Source organism: Phoenix dactylifera, chromosome 11 (genome assembly GCF_051530095.1).
Source record: "Phoenix dactylifera cultivar Ajwa chromosome 11, Ajwa_hap1_PhDact_Kaust_v1.1, whole genome shotgun sequence".
Lineage (NCBI taxonomy): Eukaryota > Viridiplantae > Streptophyta > Magnoliopsida > Arecales > Arecaceae > Phoenix > Phoenix dactylifera.
In genome coordinates, this window is record NC_143200.1 from 730,486 (window position 1) to 756,889 (window position 26,404).

At 36.4% G+C, this 26,404-nt stretch overlaps 2 protein-coding genes across 3 annotated transcripts; both read right to left on the reverse strand.

Moving 5' to 3' along the window:
- Positions 1-904: 904 nt before the first annotated feature.
- On the reverse strand, positions 905-17,041 carry LOC103710129 (uncharacterized). 2 transcript variants are annotated; one of them, XM_008795746.5, is made up of 14 exons: positions 16,627-17,041; positions 14,675-14,809; positions 14,414-14,547; positions 8,923-8,961; positions 8,715-8,807; positions 8,489-8,605; positions 7,412-7,507; positions 4,748-4,861; positions 4,156-4,209; positions 3,592-3,639; positions 3,164-3,314; positions 1,665-1,830; positions 1,484-1,553; positions 905-1,386 (listed from the first exon to the last, which is right to left on the reverse strand). In XM_008795746.5, the coding sequence occupies exons 2-14, from the start codon at positions 14,751-14,753 to the stop codon at positions 1,129-1,131; spliced, it is 1,419 nt and encodes a 472-aa protein (XP_008793968.2). In that variant the 5' UTR covers positions 14,754-14,809; positions 16,627-17,041; the 3' UTR covers positions 905-1,128. The 2 variants fall into 2 exon arrangements, with proteins under 2 accessions (XP_008793968.2, XP_008793969.2); XM_008795747.5 differs by lacking the exon at positions 14,675-14,809 and having other exon boundaries at positions 16,627-17,022.
- A 4,522-nt stretch (positions 17,042-21,563) lies between these two features.
- On the reverse strand, positions 21,564-25,374 carry LOC103710150 (L-type lectin-domain containing receptor kinase IX.1-like). Its single transcript, XM_008795770.5, has 2 exons — positions 23,759-25,374; positions 21,564-22,021 (listed from the first exon to the last, which is right to left on the reverse strand). Exons 1-2 carry the CDS (start codon positions 25,359-25,361, stop codon positions 21,621-21,623), a joined length of 2,004 nt encoding a protein of 667 aa, XP_008793992.3. The 5' UTR covers positions 25,362-25,374; the 3' UTR covers positions 21,564-21,620.
- Between the last annotated feature and the right edge of the window lie 1,030 nt (positions 25,375-26,404).

The following is a 26,404-nucleotide window of genomic DNA, read 5'->3' on the forward strand; positions in this document are numbered from 1 at the left end:
CCATGGATGAGCTGGTCCAAATCGGATCCAACCCAGATCCCGAACCAAATCCGATTTGGAATCGAACTGGATCCGAATTTTTTTAAGTTGGGTCTGAATTATACATGGACCCATCCCAACTTGAATGACCCGTTGGATCAAAAATTGTAGCGGTGAACCCGACTCGACCCAACCCATTTGCACCCCTAGTAGTCTCCTCGTGTATAAGGTGTCTAAGTTCAATCTTATAAATCCACATGGCACAAAAAATAAATAAACAAAATTAGTTAAAAACAAGTTACAAGCTTGTGAGAGGATCTCACCAAGTATTGGATGGCAGTAACCTGGCTTTGATGTTAGCCTCGATTCGATTATAAGCTTCGTTCCTTGACAATTCTAGTTCTAGCTGATCATGTAAACCTGATTATAGTTGGTCATAGTTCTAGGCTTCTAGCTAAAACGACGTCTCAACCTATTTCATGCACCAATTCCATGATGAACAATCGACTGCCACTTAACATGGATGCAACGCCATGAATTAAAAAACTCTGTTAGGCAATGAAACTTATGGGTTGCAATGTCGCATTGTTCCATGGCCAAATCAAGAAGCAAACGTGAGCTACCAACCATTTTGGGCTTTGACCGTTAATCCTCAATGGAGCAAACCAGAGGCTCCTAGTGTCTGCAACAGCCAGGGAAAATCTCCTAGTGTCGCAATGGGATCTATTGGGAGGGGTTAATGGGTTTAGGTTGTAAATAGGAGAGGGAGGGGGGGGAGAGAGAGAGGAGGTGAGATCAAGTTGAATACGAGTACTCAGATCCAAATACTGGGACATGATATGGGTCCGGTCGGGTTAGGACCTAACCCATGGACAAGCCTAATTTGGGCCAAGCCATATTCGCACAGATATAATATGCTCTCATGTGAAACAATACCAATAACTCAAGCAATTGCTAAATGGCATCTACCTTATATAGATGGGCCTGTCGATTCTCCAATTAAAAAAACAAAAGGAAGAGATTTTAGGAAAGATACATGAAATTAGCTACCAAAATAAAAATGGAGAATCATGAGAACAAAAAGGTTTTTGTTTTAATTTTTTCAAAAAAATGGTATAAAAAAATATATATATTTGAAAACGCCTTTCTCTATACGTTATGGCCGGCGGGACCGAGCAGTCTGTCTTCCTCTTTTGGGATATTCTCAGTGGAGAGTTCGATACTTTGCCTGGCCGTCATCTTGTTCCATTCATTCTCCACACGAAAGAAAATCCACTGAAACCGCCGCATTATCTCCAGAGCTGCTATCGTGAAGACAGTCAGATAGTTGTGCCGAAGATGTGCAGAAAGTTTGTAGGTCCAGGTGCATCGAAGAATTAAGTTGCTTCCTATCACCCAATAGAACACCTGCAATTCCACAAGCATCATTTTATTTTTACTGATGGAAGTACTCAGATACACAAACAATGGAAAATTTTGCTGATCTGCATATATAGATAAATACCCATATCCGCCCATATAGAAGGTTTGTGCAAAGATGCGGATTTTTGAACTTGAAAATTCTGGTAAAGACGCTGCAACCATGAAGGGATTTAAAATATAAGAATCTATGACTTACTAGCAACAACGAAAAAATTGTCTGCGATGAAAAATAAGGGGAAAGTAAATTTTTTTTTTTGACATACCTCAAATCCCAATCACGGGCAACATCCCAATAGAATGAGTACAATGAATTTATGACACTGGAGAGAAGCCAAAGAGGGCGATAAAAATTGGTCCACTTGTCAGGGAAGACATGATACTTGAGGGCTGAAAGAAATATTACTGGGACTGCAGTCGAGTATTTTAAAGCTGTAAAATTAAACAAAATAATTCTTACTTTATTATTGAAAAGGCAACAAAGTAGAATAGACTGATCTCAAACCAGCAAAACTAAGGGAGAAAGTAGTAAAACCATCCAACAAGTGATGCTGCTTCAGCAATCAACATAAGAGAAAAGAAGACAATCTCGTATGCTGCTGAACCTACTACAAAGCAAGTACATGATATTAACAGGATCTAAATATACAAGGCTTAGACATTCGTGAGTTCATAAAGACAATTCTAAGGCCTCCACTTTTGACCTTGACTACAGAATTGACTTGAGAGTATCCTTCCCTTCATTATATTTATCCCTTCAAGATTCAAAATTTTCATCTTTCACCTCAACTAACATCTCCACCTCATGACCTCTTTACAACATCCAAAATCACTTGGCTAAGGTCAAAGTTTAAAGAATCTGCTTTAAGAAGCATGTTAGTAAAAGGAATCAAGAGGCCAAAAAAAAAAAAAAAACAAAAGGCAAAAAATTGACCAAATATCAAAAAAATCATTTAAAGACATATCGGTTAGATCAAGAATGATTACAAAATGTATTGAACGACATTGAAGCAAAAGACCTGCATTGGAAAAATACTTATTTGTGTAGATAACATCAAGTTACAATAGCCAAACTCGAGCATTTTGAGATGAAGCGACCACTATTTTGAGCATTTGCATTAATGTAACTCGATAGGAATTTGTCTGCTTAGAAAAAACCCAACCAAATTCATCCAATATGGATGAAGTATAACACACAATTGGTACTATTACTCAATGTCCGTTTCATTTTGCAAGTGTAGAAATAGAAGGCATTTCTATGCCTAGTTAATCACATTTCTGGTCCAGATCTTTAGTCGTGAGGGCAACTTATCAATCCACCATTGGTTATGTGCCGGGTCTAGAGCCAGTATTCACATAAAATAAAATCCAAAAATTTTCTAGATAGTTCCCCATTCATGAAAAATAACAAACATAGGATACACATACTTAGAATCAGATGAATAATGGAATGATATCAGAAAATCAAATGACAGACACATATTGGTGATCCTAGGTTCCATAATTAAGAAATCCTATGTGACCTCTTATTAAACATGTAAAACAGATTATCGTCTAATTATATTCTAATGATATGCGACCTGCAGAGCAGCTAATCAACATATGATATCAAACACTATTCATTCTCATGGGTCGTAGACAGTCATAATTGCCGTAAATAATGTTCATAGAAACTAAATCTTACTTAAAACAAGAGAAAGCATTCTATGCTAAGAGAAATAGATCTTAGCCAAAATAAGTGAAAGTCGTCTATGCTAAAATTTACCATTTAAAAGGGATGTCTTTTCTTTAGTGTCCTTGTACTGACGCAGACATTGGAAAAAACGACACAAATATGGGAAGACAAGCACTAAAGGAATAGCAACGGAGTGGCTTCCACATATAGAATCGGCCTCAAACCAAGCAATTGTTGCAACCTGAAAAAGCACCAATGAGTGAAAATTTTATTACTGGGAAGATCAAAAAGAAAATGCATGCAACGTCAAAGATTGAGAGTATGGAAAGTGAGGTCCAGGCCAGTGCAATTTGAGGGTTAATAACGTTCATGTCTGTAATATTTCACTAGGAAGAAGACTCAAAAACTGCAGCAAAAAGACAATCAAAATTGCCCAAAAACTAAGGCAAATAATTATGGAAATACTTGGCTTTAAGTGTTTTTTAGCAGAGAGATCAATGTAGTATTTCTATGCTAACCTGTCGGTTAACCATCCGACAAACTGAACGCTCCAAATCCGAAAACACCTGAAAGAAATGAATAATTACAAGCAGTACCAATAATTGCACTGACAACAAATAAATTCATCTTCAGCACATCAGCTCAGTAGATTTGGCTCCTCCAATTTCGGAAATAACAAATTATAGCTCATAAGTGATAAGACAATTTATACGTTGCAAACTTTTCAAGATAAGCTTGCTCTTTTGCGGGGAGCAGCAGTCCTGGAGGCTAGAAAATATCATAGGAATTAAAATCTAAACTCCATGAAGGCAATATATAGGCATGTGTGAGGTTCTTATGACACGAAAAATGGAGATAGTGTCTGACGTTGGTATCAAATTCAGACATAAAGATGGGGGGCACCCCTTAAAGTAGAGAGGAGTTTGATGGAATAATTCTTCTTAGAGTAACCAGGGAAAAGTCAGTATGTGACTTACAAAAGGTGATTGAGATTTGTAATTAGATGGATCATTCACATTATTGTCATCTCTTTTCATATAAAAGGAATGAATTGTAATGATGCAATCTGCCAGAGGACATACCTTTGACATTGATGTTAAAATATCAGCCAGGAAAAAATCAGAAAATGTGATCGCCTGCATTGAACAAGGAGTAATGAAGTTGTAGATGTAAAAGCATAGTTCAATTATAAAGGCTTCTTGAAGGAACAGCATAGATGCTTTTAAGCAAACTAACAAAGTTTCATCCAGTTTCTCTCATCAATCATGACAATCTAGAGCCATAATCTTCAATACATGATTGTAAAATTCAAAGGGTACCATGTTATTGTCCAAAATTAAATTTTTTAAACAATCTGACCTATTTATTCTTTTTCTTTTGACTTAGAAGGTTGCATATAAATAAGATTATGATCAAGAAAACAATTTGCAGAATATGTTCTTCAAAAATAGGTGGAGTTCACAAAAGCAACCTCCATGGCCTTTTTCCTTCCAACTTTGTAACAGAAAGAGTAAACTAGCATATTATTTTGCCTCTACAGGTTCACTGGATAATTAAACACGAAGTGATTAAAATTTAAAGCCTAATCATGTTCAAAACTTCCCAGCTAGGGATATCTTATAAGCCAAAGCCTGCTACACAAGTTGTTCTAAAACAACAATCTAAAACACTTGCCTGTAATGGAAGTAATATGCGCCAAAGTGTCCTTAACAAGTAGTAGCGAGATGATAGGTAAAAAATATCAAATGGAAATATGAGAAGCATCAGTGCAACAGCATATAGGATAACCTGCAAGTAAAACTAAGAGTTTAGAGATATTTCTGTCCAATATAATAGTTAAAGAAGAAAAACACAAGTACATTTGTCATATCTTGCCTTCATACATCATCAGAGGTGTAACATGAGAAATGCCATGCAAACTAGGACAACTTTCCTTGTATAGGTTACACATGTACATGAACAGCACACAAGACAAATAAAATATTTCCGCTACCTAAAGGAAACTATAAATAAAAAATATAGGCTATATTACTATGACATAAAACATTTAAGACAACTTCTAGTTTGCAGCATGAATTATGAAGTGTGTTTAAAGGCATTTTAGACATGAGGTACAAGAATCATACAGATTCAACTTTTGGCTGAAGCCATAAAGATCAATTACTAGAGGGTTGCAAAGAAATCTCATGCATGTTGCAGTATATCCTATCACAGAGTGATAATATCTTGTAATGAACCAGCTTATAACCAGATAGAGGTAAATCATCAGTAAATTGTCTTATTGCAAAAATTATTATAAAATACACCTTCTCATCCAATAGTAGCACAGCATGTGATGGAATAAAACCTTAAGGTAGGACCTCCAACAAAAGAAGTAGGACATACTTGAGAAGAAAGGGAGGAAAAACAACATGAGAATTTTCATATATATGTAGCAGTATTGCAGTAATGCCCAAGTACCAACAGAAATATGGACAAATGAAGGAACAAACAATCTAATTAAGCCTTTTCCTAAATTTAGAATATAACAGTATGAGTGTCCAGTAGAATAAACTGATGGATTATTGATTGATGATAAGGAAATGAAATTGAAAGGTGTTTTACTTTAGTTATAACTGTCCATGATATAGATGAGTGCTGTTCAGGCTGTATGTACAAATTTTCGTTAAAAAGTGAACCAAATAAAGAGAAAATAAATGCAAATATCAATCGAATGCTGAATGGCATAAAAAAGTTTGATCATTTGACATGGATACATGAATGTTTTGCCAATTCAACAGATTATCATAATATGAACTAGCAAATATTACAGTAATAACTTCTAGATGCAGAATAGTTACCGAATTAAATGATTACTAGCAGCAGGCAGAAATGAGTGGTTCACATTAGTCTCCTTGTTTTAAGCAACTCAGATTGATACTTTTTTAAACAAAATAACAAATCAAAGCATCAATGAAACAACAAGCAATTAACACTAACCAAGACCTCTGTTTAAGTCAATTAAACAAACAATCTTCATATAATAAGAAACTTAAAATGCTTAGCAGTTATTCCTGTATAGCAATGCCAACAAGTTTTATCCAATCTATATGGGGTTGATATTGTATATTAAGATATGATCCATAAAAGTTTGAGAAAATTTTTTGACCAACTCTCAAAACCAGATGTCAACACCCTGAGTTGGTACCAATTTCTGACCTAGTTCACCATGGACCTGAGCGGGCCCACACAAAACCTTGAAGACCAGTTGCAGGCAGGAAGGCACCAAATTAGTTAAATAACTTACGAGCAGGTGTCTTTGATATTTAAATCAAAATTAGAAGTGAGAACAAACTCATAGGAATGATTAAGCTTCATATAAGTTTACAAATTTACTCACATAAAACTTCTATAACAGTTCAGAACATTCCAAGAAAATGATTGCCTTTTCAAGATTTTTTTACTACAAACCTTTTTGAATTCTAAAAATATGCCATATATTAAATTTTCCCCATGCAGGCAAAGTTCGTCTCCAAAGTATGTAACAATGTGATGACATGCAACGCTGTAACATGTTAAGACAGCTGATAGACCACAGATCTATATTTTAGAAGCGACTATATTTCCCACTTTTCAATTCCCACTATAATCTTAATTAGATCTTTCCATCACAGATTTAAACTATAACAAATTTTTATAAGAAGGAATTCTAGCATTGCTGGACTCTTGAGAAAGAGTTTAAGGAAGAAACTTTCCTTAAGTTCGACATTCCATGATCCTATGCATAATGAGAGTCCACATCCTCCAAAATTTAAATTCATAGTGATTTGTTGGTCATGTCAAACTACAGTTTATTTAGAATGAGAATGTAATATAACAAATAAATCTTAAACAATTTCATGAGAAAGACAAGCATGATAGCATCTGATCCATGTTAAAATCTTTTTAAAATTTATCTTGCATCTAAAATATTCAGTAGTAACGTGCAATTGCATGTGCATTATGACTACTATCACAAAAAGATGCGATAACTTTCATTACTATATTCTTTAGTAAAATTAGAATATTCTGGAAGGTAATACTAGAGATTGTAGAGAAATTGTGAATAAACCAAGTATATTAGCAGCTTATGAATCAGAGATCAACTCCACAGTTTAAAAATGATGGCTGATACACTTTCTAACTCCACAGTTCAAAGTTCAAACCATGAAAGATGAATATCAGAAGCAAAGAGCAACAACATTTCAAAAAATACAGATAAACAAACAAAAACTTAGACAATTAAAAAAGAAATTATGTTATGAGATAGACAAGATTTACAGTCATCAGCTATCAATAAGAGTGAAACTGAAACTAAACTGGTTGTGATGCGGCCAATGACACTTCTCCATGTGAGTAGAGATAAAGATAAGCTGTCATGCTTGTGGGCACTATGATGGTCATCCAAGTGGCACACTGTTCAAAACATCCCACAATAATCATTTAGCATCAAATGCGTATCAATCAAAATGCCAAACAAAGACATAAATCATTTCTTCAATCAATCTAGAAATAAATTCATTTCCAGTTTTAGATGTAAAATGAATTTAAAATCATCTCAAGCAACTAGCATGATAAAAGATTTAATAGCAAAAGCAGTCCCTAGCTCAATATCTGATCATTTTGAATTCCACTCAAATTACCTGTAAAGCTAGTTCTCGAGCAGCATCAACCTAAATCATTTTTATTGGCAACCTCAAATATGTATACAAAAATCAATGCTATCCACAATGCTCCTAAATTTCACCCAAAATACTCCTGTATTATTATGGTGTGTTTTCAACACTTGTAAAAATGCACATGATATAGAAAGAAGAACATCTTTTAATGGAGTGAGGAAAAATCCTTTTTCAAATTTTACAAAGCAAGAATAAATTAGAAGAGTTCACATATAATGTAATGTATCCTCAATAAACAATGCACATCTTAGAGAAAATAATAAATATACCATATTACAGACAATTTTTATTATTAATTATTTTATTTTAAATTTTTGATGAATTTATATTATATGAAAGCAGAATTTAGAAACTGGTATAAATCTGAATATAAAACAAAGATAAAATAATTTGAAACAAACAAGCAACTGATTGTGATTAGTTGATTGCATCTTCTCTCCTAATATATTGTGATAGTTGCATTTTTTTTCCCAATACATTTTGAATTTTTTTTGCATTTTTCAATTTCTTCATCTTTTGGGAATAGGATATGTTTTAGAACTAAGGTAAGTGTATTTTTGTCCAAAAAAGTTGACAGACAAAATCTGTAGGATAATATTTGAAATTTTAAACGTCTAGTTAATATAGCCTCTAGCAGAAGCACTTTTTCTAGTGAAAAAGACAGAATAATATGGTGAAAATCTGTGCAAATTAAGATGCCAGAATAAAATAGTCATACCTTCCTTATCTCCCGGTATGTAAGATGGGTATGATCAAGATCAAATACTTTTGCATAGTTCACTGATGACTGAGCAAAAACCCATAGGTTAACTCCCCAAAGCCAAACCATCAATGTCTGTAATGTTAGAAATATAAATAAGATAGGCAACACGAGGAGCAAGAATTGAACACATCAATCTCAAATTTTAAGAAGATAGAAATGTCTTCACTAGATGAATGCTCACCACAAGAAGAAGAGGATTATAATACAAAAAAGCCTCATAAAGAAATAAATCCCGAAGATCAGCACTCATTCTCATTACAGAGTCCCAACCAATCTGCAACCCAAAAATAACGAAATAATACAATTTAAAAGCCTGAAATTCTTTATAGCCCTTTTAAATATGATTTCTAAACCTATACATTAACAATAAAAATTATAATCGAACTGACCTTGCAACAGCTGATACCCCATACAAGAAACAATAATACCTGAAAAATACTATTTAGTTAGGTGCACATAAATTATATGCTTGAAAGTTATCTATGCAGTACTCTCACACTCCCAAGTATGGTTCTTTTGAAAGAAAAATATTAGAGCAGTTGAAGAATGAAGAAGAAGATATAAGGATCACTAACATACAGGTAAAGTGATAATGGTCTCAAATTACAACATAGATTCTTGGGCACTTAATTAATAATTATCTGAAAAGAAAATCTGGCCTTGTGAAAATATAACTTATATGTTAGTTCCAATTTCATTGAGAAAGCCACTCTTACAACCATCGAAATTATGATGAATCAACTTCTTGGATGTCTGTTAATCAGACAACATTTAGTTAGTCTTTTCAAGCAAATTTCTCCCTGATTTTTGCAGTTTAAGTGCACTAAACAGAAAACTAATAATGATATAATAATCATGCATCATCTGATCAGCCTAAGATCACCTACATGCTTAATTGAAGTAACTCAGATGACTTAAAAATAAAGTTTCTCACAGTGGCAAAAACATAGAGTCATTCTCCATTAGGAGGCATTCTGATATCATGCATTAGCATTGCAAGTTTGTCACCTGATTTTTCTATAAATTTTTCATTAAAGACAATACTAAATTTTTAATCCTGGGGCCGGGGGTGGGGGGGTGGGGGGTGTAGTTGAATCAAGATCCGCCGTACCGGTACCAGTCGGCGTACCGGTGGCGGCCTGGACCGGTATGAAACCGGTGGCGTACCGGTCCGAACCGGTCCCGTACCGGTCCGTACCGGTCCCGTACCGGTTCTTCAACAGTAAACTACCGGTACCGAATTCCACGCTGATCCGGTACCGGTCCCAGGCCGGACCGGTACGTACCGGCCCGTACCGGCCGGTACGGACCGGTACGGCAGACCATGAGTTGAATAATTCTAGCATATTTTTTTATTAAAAAAGGATGGCCAGATGCACGAGGTTTTTACTATTGTGGGATCTAGGAACGGTCAATTGTGTGCAGCCTTATCCCTAGAGAGGTTGTTTTCATGTTTTGAACCAATGATATTTAGGTCATGATGGAGCAATCTTATCATTGTGCCAAGTCTCATCCTCGCTAACATGTTTCCTTGTTACTGGTTCCTAGCATGATTTTGTATTAGGTTTAATACCCCAAATAAGGGTCATGTGCTATATATACATTCCAAGTAGCAAAATACCTAAAAATTTAATTTTAATTGAGATTAATGTAGAATCCTACCAGGGATACTACAAAAAAAATTGCCATGATTTTTCCTGATTTTACCAATTTTCTACCTATTTTAGATATAAAATAAAAAAATGAGAAGAATGAAGAGAATGGGTTATACCTAATTTGGCTTGGATTCAAGCTCAAAATCACACAAGAGCCCTCTTCATTGAATTTTCCTCGCAAGACCCACTCCCTATTTCAAGACAAGAGAGGCGAAGACCACGAGAAGCCTTCTCCTCTATTATTAAGGTCAATAAGGGGCCAAATTAACCCAAACCACTACGATTTGAGCAGAATTGGGCAGCTCGGGCCCCTTACCAAACCAACAAATAATTCAGCCTAGTACCGCACCGGTTCGGGTCAGTACGCCCCAAATTGGGTGGTTCGGGTCAGTTTCACATTCCTTTGATTAAGTCCATTATGCAAATGTGCAGATTCCTCTGCTAATCAATCTTATGTAAAATATTTGGTAATATGATAATCAACAAAGTGCATTCTTAATTGTGTGATCAATATTCTTTAACTAAGAATGCACATTTAGTTTTGATTTGTCCTAGTTTTCTTGGTTTACAAGACATATTGCCTTCTTCAGCTGGGATAAGTCTTATTAGACACTATAAGATTGCTCCTCAATCAAGATATAATTTCCTGGGCACTAGATAAATAATTATCTCAAATTAAATTTCCCTTGTGGAAATATAACTTATATTTTTGATTTCCAATTTTGTTGAGAAAGCAACTCCTGCAACTGTCAGAACTATGATGAATAAAGTTCGTGAACGTCTGTTAATCAGATATCACAGTTTACTATTTTCAAGCAAACTTTTCCCTGATTTTTGCAGCTTAGGCGCACTAAACAGAAAATTAGTAATAATATAATAATCATGCATCCTCTAATCAGCCTAAAGACCACCTACATCCTTAACTGAAGTAACTCACATGACTGAAAAAAAATTTCTCATAGTGGGAAGAATAAGGGACATCTTCTTTAGGAAACATTCTGATATCATGTACTAGCACTGCAAGTTACTCTGAACCTTAAAAGTAGATGCGATATGGATAAGTCCACCATGCAAGTGTGTAATTCCTAGGCCTCATGAATCTCACATAAAATACTTGATTAATATGACAATCAACAAATTGCATTTCTAATTGTGATGTCAAAATCCTTTAACTAAGGATGCACATTTAGTTTCAATTTGTCCTAGTTTGCTTGATTTTTAAGAAGTATTGCCTTCTTCAGCTGGGATAAGTCTTTTTTCAGACACTATAGGATTGCTCCTCAAACAAGATATTACTATTATAACATATTTTAGACATAATCATGTGTAACAGCAGCAACAATGCCAGTCGCAAGCCTTAGATGGAAAAGATAGCAGATTGATATTGGTTTGACAGATATTCGTAACAGGCACATCAACTATGAAATCAATCCAAGCTCGTTACTCACGAATGCTTTAGCATCTTGAAATGGCATCAGAGGTAGCCTAGCAAATGATGATATATAAAGTCGACCACAGATAGTTGGCTCAAAGCTTGAAGGCTATAGTTATATGGTCATCAGACATAATGGTATAACCAAATCTATATTTAAAAACGAAAAAAAATAAGTAAAACATTCCATTCTTATACTAGATTTCCGTAACCGATCTTATCATTCACTCAGCCAAGACTTTGAATTAACTAGGGATTTGTTGCAAGGCCTGACTGTTGCTCAAGAACATATTTGTATACTGAATCTTGTAGGGAAGTATCAGGAATTAACTATTGTACGTATCAAACTGTGCCACATGATAAGCATCATATTACAGGGTTGCTGACATTATACAGGAGTTCATATTGATACCAACCCATATCAAAGTGTTAAATCATAGCTACCCAACGAATGGGCTACCGCACCAATATGCCAATGTATAATATGATATGGCTTCGCACAAGGCCAAACAGCATCTAAATTTAGTCAAAGCTACTTAAAGTTCGTTTACTTATTAGTAGTATCTTATCTTCAACAACAACAGTTTCTTTAGTGACTTAAAATGCTGCATCAGACTCAAAAGTTCTTGTTTGACTCAAATATGTGTATATGCCACATAACAAAAGTAGCTGAGAGTTACAAAAATTGTTCACTATCACACTATAGTGTATCATTTGTAAATCTTCAGCTGGTGTCTCATATGTTTCCTTGCCCATGTGGTGCCCATACCAAAAGGCACAATAGTAAATAATACTTAGGTAACTATTCAAAGTTTAGTAAAATTCCCTTGTCTGAATAAAAAAATTACTTCTACAAAAGGCACAATAGTAAATAATACTTGGGTAGCTATTCAAAGTTTAATAAAATTCCCTTGTCTGAATAAAAAAATTACTTCTATTTTATTGACAATTTTGTCTGAACCCACAACTTTGAGGAATAAGGTCAGCATAAATGGATGTTCAGTTCCCTGGTGGCAACCAAAAGCCATTCATTTAATAGTCCTACAGTATTTACAATGGACATCAGACACTTGAAGTCGAGGAATGAAGCAGCAATAAATTATACAAATGAATAATAAATGCAGCAATGTTTCCAATCGTGATGACTGTAGCTTCATAATCAAAGAAAGATGCAATAAAACATTCACAAGCATCCTCCTCACGAAGTCACACCATGCATGTATATTTCAAGGCTCCCATACTTTTATTAACCAATTTGAAGGGAATATATTTCAAGCTACGCAACATGGTCTCAACTGATAAAGTGATCCTTCTAGACATAATTCCAAATGATTAATTTTGTTCCGTTACGTGGATGCCATTTATTTAGTTATTCCATATTGCTTCCTTTCATTTTCCCTCTTCTTTTTGGGCGGCGTTTGGGAGTGGGGGAACAACATTGCATTTATATGTATACACTCTTAAAAAAAAAAATTTATTTATATCCTTCTACAGTGTGGCAGTATATGATCATCTCATGGTTATTCTTTATTTGGACCATTTCATAAAAAATCTCACCATTTCAATTTTGATAGCTGGATGACTGTACTACAAATCCTACAACAATGGAGCAAACCTATGCTTATGAGAAAACCTCTCCTTTTCCTTCTGCATCACTTTTGTTTAACTCTACGACCACTCTTCTATAATTCCAAAAAAGAAAAGAAAAACCACAAAATTCCTTCCATGCTTCCAGCTGGAAACAAGATAGATGATGGTTTTGCTCTAATGCAAGGACCAGAAACAGAAAAAAGTGGCATAACTGTTTCGACTTCTGATGATTACACCTCCCTGCTCATTTGCATTGAAACCAAATGGAACATGAATTCATATGCTGGCAGGTTAATTTTTTCATCCTCGATACATTCCTTCCTCTCCAAAACTCTCCAAGTCTGATTAGACAGCCTAACCTTTCTCACCTAACAATTTACCCAAATGGGCTCATGCAACTTTTGATTCATGATTCCACTAGAATTAATCCCTTGCATCTCCACAAGTTGACTCATGTGATTTTATCTTTCTCCATGGTTTGAACTGATTTTTCTTCTCAAAATTCATGAAGAAATTGACATTTGAATCTTTAAGGATCCTAGAATGTCAGCACCTATTGACACTTAGACACGGCACAACACAGCACAAAACTCAGTTATGATCCAAAGATTGCCCAGCTTACATCAATGGGAAGTGTCAGTCATTAGATTTCTTCTAGTCAGAGTATCAAAATAACCGAATGCAATTAAAATCCACTAAACTCAAGCAGCACTGAATTTGTCCATTAAAATGATTGATTCTTCATACAAATAATTCTTTATCTTAACTGATAAATACCAAGTTAAATGAATAGGGAATCATCATAACCCTCTGAATCTTTTGGTCTCAATTCACAAGTTAACTTCTTAGCGACGTTCAAATTATTAGTGAGAATGCAGTTTTTAGCTCATGTAAATAAAAAACATCAAGCACTATAATGATTCATGGGATTACATTTTTCCATCAAATTTCTAACAGTTGACGGAAAAAAATGGAAATCGTAGCTGTCCATCAAATATGGATTCATCTTAAACTAGTTATGTGCATCATACTTGTTGGGTTCAGATGTTGTTGATGGAATCTTAGCCATCCATAAAATTATTTTATCGACTGATAGAATGATGAAATTCATTGAAAAGGCAGCTAAAGGTATTTCCCAGAAAACTTAAGCAACATAATTGGAAGAACTAAATATCAAGATATGTTACATAATAAAGGAATGACCTTGAATCTCCATAAAAGGACTGGTGATGGCATTATTGCAGCACTGTGCATTGGTAAACTTCCTCCCTTCATCTCATTTACCTCTGCCGGAAACAGCAAGCCTTCGTCGTCATTGCTCCCCAATTCACTAGATCCTGAAGCACACAAAAAAAATTAAGTGGCTGCAAAAGTGCAAATATGTCTAGTTACCTCCCAAAGAAAGAAAGAAAAAAAAAGTGTGTCAAGAAACTAGTGGTGATTTGCACTACAGTATTCATCTACCTTGGTCAGAGAAAACAGGTTTGCTGCTAGCTCGACGAATAATAGGGCTATTAGAGACAGGTAAAGGAACTCCAATCATAGATGTAGCTCAGCATACAAGGTTCAAAAATGAGTTTGGTCACCACATATTAGGACCTGAAAGCAGGATGGCATGCTAAAATTATTGTTGATGAACCTAATCAATCTGTAAACATAATTGAACCTAGGTTCTTATAATTACAGTAAATAACAAGCAGAAGAATTGACAGATATAGATGGAGCATGTCAGCATTCTTGAATGGGTGTTCCAAGTCCTAATTAATTAAGATTATCCCAATAGATATCAACCTAGCAATTCAGACTATTTGCAATAGGCTGGGTGGATTACTATAGTCAAAGTATTTTTCTAGCTATCTTACTTGCCATGGTTCAAAGTATATTTGTCGAATTCAATACTTTTATTGGCTGGTGCCAACAAACTTTTGCAGTGTTTTCAAACATCGTCTGAAATCTAAAGATGCTAATATAATGTAATAGTATTTTAGACCTCAAAAGATGTCATTTCTAGATTAAGACTAAAAATAGTCTATATAGAAATAGAGTTTAGTTAGCTAACTGTACTTTATATTATTAGCCAAGATATGCTGAACCGATACCGGTTGCCTACCGGACCGATTCGGACCGGTGCCGAACTAGTTTGCATAGCATATGGGCGCGCTGCCCATAGCGAACCAGTGCGAACCGACCGGTTCGTACTGGTTCCTAGCCATACCGGATGGAACCATTTTTTAAGGCCGAACCGGACCGGTTCAGCATACCTTGTTATTAGCATTTCTACTTCATGTCATTGTGCATCTGCAAGTACCCTACACAATATTTAATGTTATAAAATTGAAAAAAATAATCAAAAGATTAGCAAGATATGTATGATCATCAAACTATTTTTCAGGATGGGGATACCACCACCCAATTTCAAACCTCAGACCTCTCCTAGTCACACGTGGAAAGGGATTGCAACCTGCTGACTTAAGGCCGGTTGGAGTCATACTTCAAACATTGGGCAATCAAATAAATAGTAGACTAGGAAGCCAACTAGTTTACGACAATTAAAGTTGCAAAAAATTAGAGACACCCCATGTTCCAGCCTCCAGGTGATAACATGATTCTATTTCTCCTAATGACAGTTTAAGCGTACCTGATAACAGAACACATGAATTTTGACTGTCATAGCTTCCAAGAAATATCAAGTAAAACTAAGAGTTATAACCTTGTATATCAAATATGTACCTCTTCTTCTGTACTCTAATATACATCCAAGTATCGTGTTTAAACGTATAGTAGTTTCCTAGTTTAATATCTGACATGTATCCAAATTCTCAAAAAATTTCACCATAACTGTTGGCACATAACCCGAGTTTTGTCACTACACTTTTGAACAATTGTCTACTCTATGTCTATTCAATAGATGACATTATGTAATATACTCGCCAATAATTCCATTAACATATCACTGCTCTTCAATAAAAATATGAGGCAATCTATCCCACACATATACTATATATGTGTTACTCACTAAATATTTAATGCAAGAAAATATTGTTTTGTTGATTTGAGGATTATGAATACTTGATGCATTGTTGTTGCATCTTTCTTTCTTTCTTTTTTGTATTTTGAGAATGAGCTGAAGAGTGGGACGCCAACCGGCAAAATTAGCTAGCCCAATAAGCATCTTGGAATTGCAGTTATTGATATCACGTTCCATGTACTATAGACGAGAGGAAATATTAAAATTTATCAACTTTAAAGCGAAAATATTCACGAAAACAAATCGAATGAGGAAAGAACACGGGCATCCTCCACAGAAAAATCAAATTGGTCATCAACAAACACAACAAAGAGGGACAACAACACCAGAATTCCCCAAATCTCTTGGTCCAACATAACTAAGGCCCAAGTTGGCTTCAAAGATGTACCTCATAGCCCTCCTGAAGCCGTACCAGAATCGATCCGATCTATCGCGAAAGACTCCCAACAATGCAGTTCAGATCAGGGATGAGACAGCCCAGATCCAGGGGCCTTTCAGAGATTGGATCTCAAAGGCCCCCTTCCAGACGCGATTGAGGGCAGATCTACGACATCTACCGATAGATCCCAAAGCAAAAGAGAAGACAAAGGAGAGATTCGGTCGGGAAAGGGGGGAGGATTTCTCGGGCGTTGCAACAGGCGGCGGCGTAGATGGGGAACGGAGAGGGGCGGCGGCGGAGATGGGGAACGGAGAGGGGCGGCGGCGAACGGACGAGAGAAGGGAGCGAAGGGAGAGAGCGAGGAGGACGACAAAGAAGAGCAATTTCTTTTGACGGACGGAAGTCGGGGGGGTAGCGGTCACCCGGGCTAGTCAGCAGGAACGGGTTCGGTATGTACACCACCACATGGCCGTGCACCGCATGACATCGACCGCGTCGCCGTATATACCATCAATCACAACCGCTCATTTCTGCAGCCTTTTTTCATCAAACGCTTACCATGCACCGCTACGGAAACGAGCGGTTGTGACCGGCGGCGTGCACGGCCACGTGGTGCGCGTCTTGTAAGGATATGCTCCGAATAATGGGACTTGCCCGAAACTGTTATCTTTCCGTTTTGACATAGATAACATCCGTCATTTACTCGTTTACGGTGGTTTAAAACAACGGTCATTCTAAGTTCCTAACAGTTTCGGAGGGGACCGTTACATTATATAAATAAGAGTTTTTTACATTTGTATGAGTTCAAATTTGTATGTGTACCTTCACAAAACTATATTTATTTTTATATCCTCATAAAATACTATTTTTTTGCAAATACCCTTAATATAATAGTTCTTCTAACACCGTTATAAAAAATCATATTTATTTTTAATTAAAAATAAAATAAAATTTTGAAATTATTTTTTTAACCTCCGTCGCGATCATTTTATAAATATCTTTTTGTGCACATCTACCCATTAAAGTTATTTTAGTCATTTTAATTTGAAACTGTTAAATTTTTAACGGTGTTAGATGGCATGGATATGTATGCAAAAATAAAGATAAAAGATAAGTAGAATAGCAAAACAAGTATTTTATGAGGGTATATATGCAAATAACACTTTGAAAAGGATATTCATGCAAAATTCGATATTTAGAAGGATATCCATGTTAAAAACTCTATAAATAACGTTATTTGTGTGTTACTATGTGAGAACAGTAGTTATATAACAGGAATAATTGCCGGTGTTTACCCTTTGCACCATCGGATCCACAAAATTATTTTTCAAATTCAATTTTATGTGCCCATTGAAGAAAAAACAACAACTTTGTTCAATTGATAGCCAAAAAAATCTAGTGAAAATTGATTTTGGTATATAAATTAATTATTTCTTCACTATTCATTGTCTTTTTCCTTTTATAGCCGCAAGGAACATTTACATAACGGTGGATAACAATTTTAGCGGGGGTCTATCATAATGAAATAAATATATTACTGAAATCTTAAGCCCAATTGAATTTAGTTGAGATAAGAGGTTGACTACCAGGGCAGTAGTTATAGGCCGTTGCACTAAAAGGTTAACGATGGCAAGAAAAATAATGATATCTTTGCTTGGCTCATTATTTATCAACTAAAACTTACTTTATATTTAGCATTAAAAAATTATTTAAATATTTTTTAATTGATGAAGAGTGAAAAGGTGAAATCATGGCTAGCTAGCTTAATGGCTAAAGAACCACTATTGTTTAAAAGCTTATTAGCTATAACAATGTTATAACATCTCGTAGTATAAATTTATACTAGAGTCCCAATCAAAGTGCACACTAGTCTATTCCTAGGATGGATGGTAAATCTTTACTAACGTGCTTTCTTTTCAGAATTTTTTTATAAAACTTATATAAATATTTATGTGCACAGCACTTCATGGCTAATAAGGCTAGGAAATACTAGGATTTGATGTATGATATATATATATATATGGCTTATTGGATAAATTTTCATACAATTTATTGAGGAAGCAAGATCGTTGATGATAATTATGACTTTACAATCAAGAATGCTCGTTAAAAATCATTTGATCAAAACCATATAGTTGTAATGGTGCTTGCCAAATGTTGCCTCGATAAAAGAGATTCATGAGGCTAAATTAGATGAGGCCTCAAAGGAGTTTGTGTGAAAGCCCGTAATCATGTGACTTCACATAATTACCATCTTATATAGCTAGAGTTTCTCGTCTACAAGAGAAGGAAACCAAAAGGTGAGCTCTAAAGAAGCCAATATAGGAAGACCTCAGGAGAGAAAGGGGGGCAAGGTCAGAGAGAGTGATAAAGTCTCACCATGGAAGCAAATCAAGTAAGCTCTGGTTCTTTTTCAAGTTATCTCATGTATTGCTATTATGGAAGAAGAGACTCATGGAGGACATTATGGACCATCATAAACCATGGCTAGCGCATCTACAGATACTCCATGTATAAGGTTTCTTAAATCTCTAAGCTTCCTTTTATTACTCTCCAATTATTAAGTTAATAGTATTGAAGTAATTATATTTACTTTTTGGCTATCAAACATAAACATCCACTTGTGCTCTTCAACGAACCCAATGTTATAAAGTAGAAATGTTAGAACTTGGGTCCAACTCTTCTTGTTCTCTGATTTAACAACTGCCTAAATAATAGGGCATAGGTTGTCATTAACCTCTTTTCCAACTGCCGCTAGACTGTTCAATCCACTTCCTTAAGTTCTCCTCAATAATATTTCTATCAATATGCTTCTCAAATAGGTCATCATCTAGTTCATCAAACTCCTCTCATTCACTAAAGGCTACTAGCCATCGCTTAAATTATTGTCATTACTATTTGCTCCCTCCACATCATTTACATATTCAATAGACGCATTTCTTTTGTCTTCTACCATTATTTCTTCAGATTTCTTCTCCTTCTTTTGCCTAGCAACCCAAATATCACTTATATAGGTGGCCTTAGTCAATACTTCAATTAAACATCGTATGTACCAAACATGATCCATCCTTCTTTTCTTGCTTCCCTCAACACTGATATCAGGTTGATGAGGCAGCTCTATTCCACCATCATTCCTAGTACAAATAAGCTCATTTTGAGTCTCTTCTTATCTAGCTTGATCCGCTATAAAGTACCGAGTGGCATGGCCCCTCTCTTGAATAATGTTATCAATTGTTGAGTGCGTATAATCAACCTCATCTTGAGTTAGCTCTCCAAGAGGATAGACATGTGCTATCTCATTCACCTCATCAAGATCAATTACATTTTGCTACGAGGATGATAACAACAGTGGATCCTCCTAACCGTATCTGCTTTATATATCCCGTGCTTAATATAAACTTCCACATTATCATATTCTCATTGCCTCCAACATTTCTTAAAAATGTTGCACAAATTCATGGGCTTTAAGCCAATTTTAAAGCTCTCCCTAAGCATTAGGTAGTAGAACATGGGACAAATTCTTGTACCCTAGTTTCTTCATCATGCTAATTTGTATCTTTGTAATGCTCATCCTATCAATGTTGCATTTGTCAAAGTGGTTCACATAACTCCCACTGTAGCGCATGTGAGGAAGAAAATTTAATATGATGCAGCTCTACATTGAAAAGATCAGGATTTGTGCCTGCAGGCAGTGACAATAACAACTAGGTAAGGGGACCCATATTGCACAAGCTATGAGATACTATTGCATTAAAAACTAACCACATTCCAAGCAAGAGGGAGAGGGATCACATGTCATAGATTGCATGATCAAAACATAAAAGAGAGGGATTGTAGTATCATTATCTATCAATGAACTAGATGAAAAAAGCCTTTGCATATGGAAACAGTGCAATCTAAGTATAGAGAAACACTCCTTTTTGGAAGACTAACTAGTGAAATTAAACTAAACATTTACTGAACAAAACTAGCATCTGCTTGCAACTAGCCTAATTTAGATATAAAATAAGCATAATGTAATACATCTAAACAATAATTAGTTTTATGCTACATGGCTGGAGCCAAATTAGCATAAAAAGGTAGAACAACACTTCTACTATGTGACTGGAGCCAATTTAGCATAAAAAGGTAGAACAATACATGCATTATATTAAAAATCAAGCCAGGCACCAAAAAACAACAAGCCATACACAATTGGGTACAAAAAAGGACACTAAAATAATTGGAACAAAAACATGCATAGAAGAGCACATACACAATCTGTAAGTAACCCAAAACCTAAGTTATTGAGGTAATGTCTAATCGGCCCTAAAACTACTTCAAAATAGTAACAAATCTATGGATGCAACCACATGTTTTTAAAGGCAAGAATCAGGGGTAGAAAACCGGAGGACCAATGTGGATGCTTGTATGATCGTACCTAAGGAAGGATTTGGATGAAGCGGTTTTGGTAAAGGACTTTGTGGAACAGTTAAGAGAGAGAGAAAATTTGTATCATTTGGAACGATCGATGGTGTAAGGACATTGGAGGATAACATAGTAATGCATTACATCAGGCTAATCGAGTAACTTGAGGGACTCGATTATTATTTTTTTTAAGAAGAGGGTGTCTGAGTGGAAAAACAAAATCAAGAAGGCAAAAGTGTAGTTATCTCTTATAAATAGGCAATAGTGATCAGTAAAATGTTTTGACATCTTGCAAAGCATAATTATCACACAATCACTTTTTATATTTAAATATGTAAAAAAATGAAACCCCAATTATCTGATTTCATAACATATATCATCGTAAAATTCTAGTATTATATCAAACCAAAAACATCAATTTTTAGTTAAATCCTTTTACAACTGGAAAGGGAGAAGATCAGAAACGACATAAACAAGTAGCACCCACAAGCTTAACATGTACAAGACACCAAATCGTAAGGCTGAAATACAACTTACAAATCTAATATGTAACATGGTGTTAACATCAGAATCTCTTGCCACAAAGTTACCACCCTTCAGCCTTCTGATTTGATTGAGTTGGGAGTACTACAAAGATTAGAGATATCGACTGGAGGAGGACGTAAAAAGACTGGAAGAGGCATGTTAGGTGACAAAATCGGTAGTGGAGCATCAAATTTCAGAACATTAATGGCTTGCCTTATCGATGGCCTTAGCTCGTAATCTAGCTGAGTGCACCATAGCCCAACAATCAGCAGGCACTCCATTTGTAGCTTATCAAACTTCATCTTGAACCTTTCATCAGCTGCATTCAGGTGCATCCCTTTTCCATAAAGCTCCCAAACCCACTCTACCAAATTCACTTCACCATACTTTACTGCAATTGGCTTTCTACCACATGCAATTTCTAATATTACTACTCCAAAGCTATAGACATCGGACTCCTTGCAAGCTTTACCTGTAAAATGTTGTGTTTCATTGAGTATGAAAAATGAATTTGTAAATATAATTACGAATATTGCTCATTTTTAGTTAAAGGAAAATAAATATGTCATAGCACTGCAACTAAGAAACACTAATCCTGGTTAGATTCCAAACATGTAGATATAAGTCTTTTCGAATAAATTCAAGCAAGAATATTTATTAATTTTGCAATTAAATTAGCCATCAAAATTGGATTGCCATGGATAACTCTATCGTGATTTAAGATAGTTGTTTCAAACAAACATAAGTATCCAAGGAAGCCAATGAATTTTATATGAAACTATCTTATTACAACACTACTAAAGATTTTAGATGTAGAATAAAGTTTGAATATATTTGATTCTATCCTTTGTCTCAGTGGTAGATAATTGTAATAAACTTACAAGTCAACAGTCCCAAATACCTCCAACCAGTCCTCCAAAATCAAAATAGAATATATTCTCATTGTGAGCAACTGAGCATGTGATTTGGATAAAAGTAAGATGCCCAACTAAAGAGTGGGGCACACCAGCGCACCATCGAATATTAACTATGGTCATAGTATCATTGGAGGAATGAAAAGATTAATTAGTTAGTGCAATGGTGTTCCCACTCATATTCATGCCAAGTTCCTCATGTTGCATGGCTGAACAAACTGCGTGCAACTCGTGGGAGCTGGTGTATGAGGACACGTACGGGTGTGTATTTAGTCCCACATCAATTATTCACCGAGAAGATCTTGGGTACACTTATACAGAACTAAGGAACTCAAAAAAAAACCTTTCGGTTAACCTTTTTCGGTGAGGTTCTGAATTGTGACAAATGGTATCAAAGCGAACTCGGCTCATAGCCTATGTGGACCGGGTGATACTACAGCATGGATTTATTGAGGCTGACATAGGCTGATCGTGGTGCTTGTGATTGGATTTGAATAGATTTGAACCTTTAGCCTGACGATGACGTCAAGGCTTGAACATTGGGAGTATGTGAAGATCCGTGTGGGCGTGTGTTTAGTCCATGTCGATTATTTGTATAGCCTACAAAATGCTAGATAAGACGTGTTAGCAATGCAAGACCTGAATTCTTAGTCCTAGATAGGCTCGAAGCTTGCTCTCCATTAATCTAAGCATGTGCTATATAAAGCAAACTCAAAAATGGCTTAGCTTTGATGCGTGCTAGACAATTTGATGGTCCAAGAGATCATTGGCTGCACATTTTACTCTCAAGGTATGTGAGAAGAGCATGCACATCCAGGCGGTGCACATGTATCATCCATCAGCTCCATGTTACAGTATTGCATGGCATCCAGATGAGCTCGAGGAAGTGCACATCCTTCATAGCTAGATACATCTATTGTGAGGCAAATGGAGCGGTATATTAGGTTGCCTCCTATATAGCGGAGCATTTTGGAGAGTTTTTGTTGACCACTATATCATATTTTATTTTCTAAGTTTTTTGGATGTATTTATATCAGAATTGTATGATATATCCCCTTATCAAAAAAAAAAAAAAAAAAATGAAGCGGCTGTCCCATGCAAACCAAACCTTCTTCCCATCTGGTCAAAACTTTATCTCTCTCTCTCTCTCAAAAAGAAGAAGAAGAAGAAGAAGAAGTTAACCAACCCTATATATGCAGCTAAACTAAAAACAATTAAATTAAATTTCTATTTTAATTTTTAATTCAAATAACACATATATTTTTTATGAAATGCATACTAGAAATTTATATTACCTGTAAAGGCATATTCAGGTGCCATGTATCCCCGGGTCCCAGCCAGGACTGTTGTTGCGGGGTCGCAGTCATGATCCACAAGTCTTGCCAATCCAAAATCGCCAAGTTTAGCATTGAATTCGGAATCCAGCATCACGTTGCTTGGCTTCACATCCCTGTGCACCACACACTGTTCCCACTCCTCATGAAGATAGAGCAACGCCGAGGCCAATCCCAAAGCAATATTATACCTCGTTGGCCATGCAAGCAATTTCTCCTTATGGTATAGATGGTAGTCGAGACTTTTGTTGGGCATGTACTCATAGACAAGCAGCAAGTCACCCTTTTCATGACAATAACCTACTAGCTGAACAAGATTGCGATGCCTCAGCCGACTTATAATCGTGACTTCTGATATGTATTCTTTGGTCCCTTGCTTGGAACCTCTAGATATCCTTTTGACGGCCACTTGAAGACCCGAGCCTTGCAATACTCCCATGTAAACCCCCCCGAATCCTCCCTCCCCAAGCTTCCCCTCCTCTGCAAAGTCCCTGGTTGCACTCGCAAGTACACCGTAAGGAAATCTCCTAGACCCAGCACTTCTCTCAAATGCTTTATTGATTAATGAATCGATGGCAACAGCCATCTCCACTTGTTCTTTCCCTGTGCTGCCCTTCTTGCATGCGCGATGCGTGCAGAAACACACAGAAGCAAACCCAAATGCCACAACCCCAGCGCCAACGACAGACGCCAAGGCTTCATATTTTTTACGACTCGAGTTGGTATGAATATCCAAATCCGTGGAAGAGAAGTTCCAGTATAGAATGCGATGGGACTCGATCTTGTTGCCTGTTGCAGCTGAGAAGCCAATGGAACCTTTATCCGGCAGGACCTCCCTCAAGTCGACAACGTATGACGTGCTCCAATGCCTTGAAGAATCCAAGGTATCACGAAGAAAGACACTCAGGTTTTTAGCACCGCCATCGTAACCAACGCATGCATCAAAGACCTGCTGTCGGATGCTAGCATTCAGGTCCACATGCGCAACGGAGAAGATCGTGTGGACGTCAATTCCCACATGATTGGAGCTTGAATCGTTGTACTCGACGTTCTTAAAGCTATCAAACTCGACAGCCACAACTGTATTGTTTCTGGTCTTGTTGGCACCAAAAGTACTGAACAGACCAAGGGTCCCGCCATATGAGTTCTCCGGGATCTCAGAAGGATACGGCGACAGGAAGAAGGCGAGACCATCGGCACTTGCACTGCTGTTGAAGTCGCCCATCCTGAATGAGAAGCAGGAAGAGAAGTTGATGACTGCGGCGTCGTCATAGAAGAGCACCGGCTCAGGATATGTGACTCTGCCTACGCTCCTTTGAAGGGAGGAAGGGGAGGAGTCAGCTTGGTTCTTGGTGAGCTGGATGACTGTGCCATCGAAGAAGGCGTCGGCCTGGTAACGTAAGTTTGGTGTGGCCAAACGATTACCGGAGAAGTTGAAGGAGAGTGGGCTTGCAAGGGGGATTAGGATGGACAGGAACTGGAAGAGGAGGGGCACCAAGATTTGGAGACTGGGAAGAAGAATTCTAGAGTCGGAGAGGGCCATGCTTGAGAATGTGAGGAGCATCCGTTTCAAAGCGGTTTGGAGCTTTATGAAGCTACCAATGGCCCTTCGATCCACCAGAAGAGCATAAAGTGGCCTACGATGTCTTACTTTCTAGAAAGAGGATAATTAATTGCGTAAAGCATCATTAGGGAGACTTCAAGGACCTAACCAAGAAAAAGAAAGAAAGCATCGAGAAAAAAATTAATTCGAGTCCGTCCATCGGACTATAATTAACTTTTAATCCTGTTGACTGAATAAATTTTAGTCATCGTGAATAAAACTTTGGTACGTCTTTCATTTAATTAGTAATGCATGCAAAAGATGACTAGTCCACCATTCATTCATAAAAAAATGAAATAAATATACCAAAACAAATAAAAGTAAAAAAAGAACAATATTAAAAAGGTCCCAATTAAGGTCTCAAAAATTAGGGGGGAGGTAGGAGCTATGAAAAGGAACGTGAATAATAAGCTATTAATGAAGCATCAAAGAGAAAGTGACTCCAGAATTTTCCAAGAGGAAACAAAGAATCACATAGACGGCCATGTGCAATCAATTGAGTTTACGCATGTGGAGTAGCTTAATTAACTCCAAAAAATTAATCTAATAGAGAAAGGGTAGGCAATATATACCAAGCTTAATACCCTATCTCACATGTGACTCAAATAATACATGTGGAGGAACCACAATGGTTGAAATGAGTCAAGATAATAATCAGGTTGATAAAAAGATAATTAGCATGGAAGAGATTCACTCCAGCGAACCTTTACTCTAATACCATGTTGAGTAGCCAATTGATCCCTATTTGGTACCACATCCAAACCGACTACAATCTAAAGGTTGATACACCAAGAAAGTGCAGGATGAATGCCAAGGATGCAGGGCGAGTGATTATGATGGAGATTGAGGAAGCAAGAGCCATCAACCTAGGTGTTTACACCACACCTTTACTCAAAGAGACACCTTAAGAGATAGGTCCTCGTTTAGCCATGTGGTGGGGTGAGAATATGACAGAGGTAATAGGATTTTGGATGAAAATTCTGATGGAGTTACAAGATCGGAGT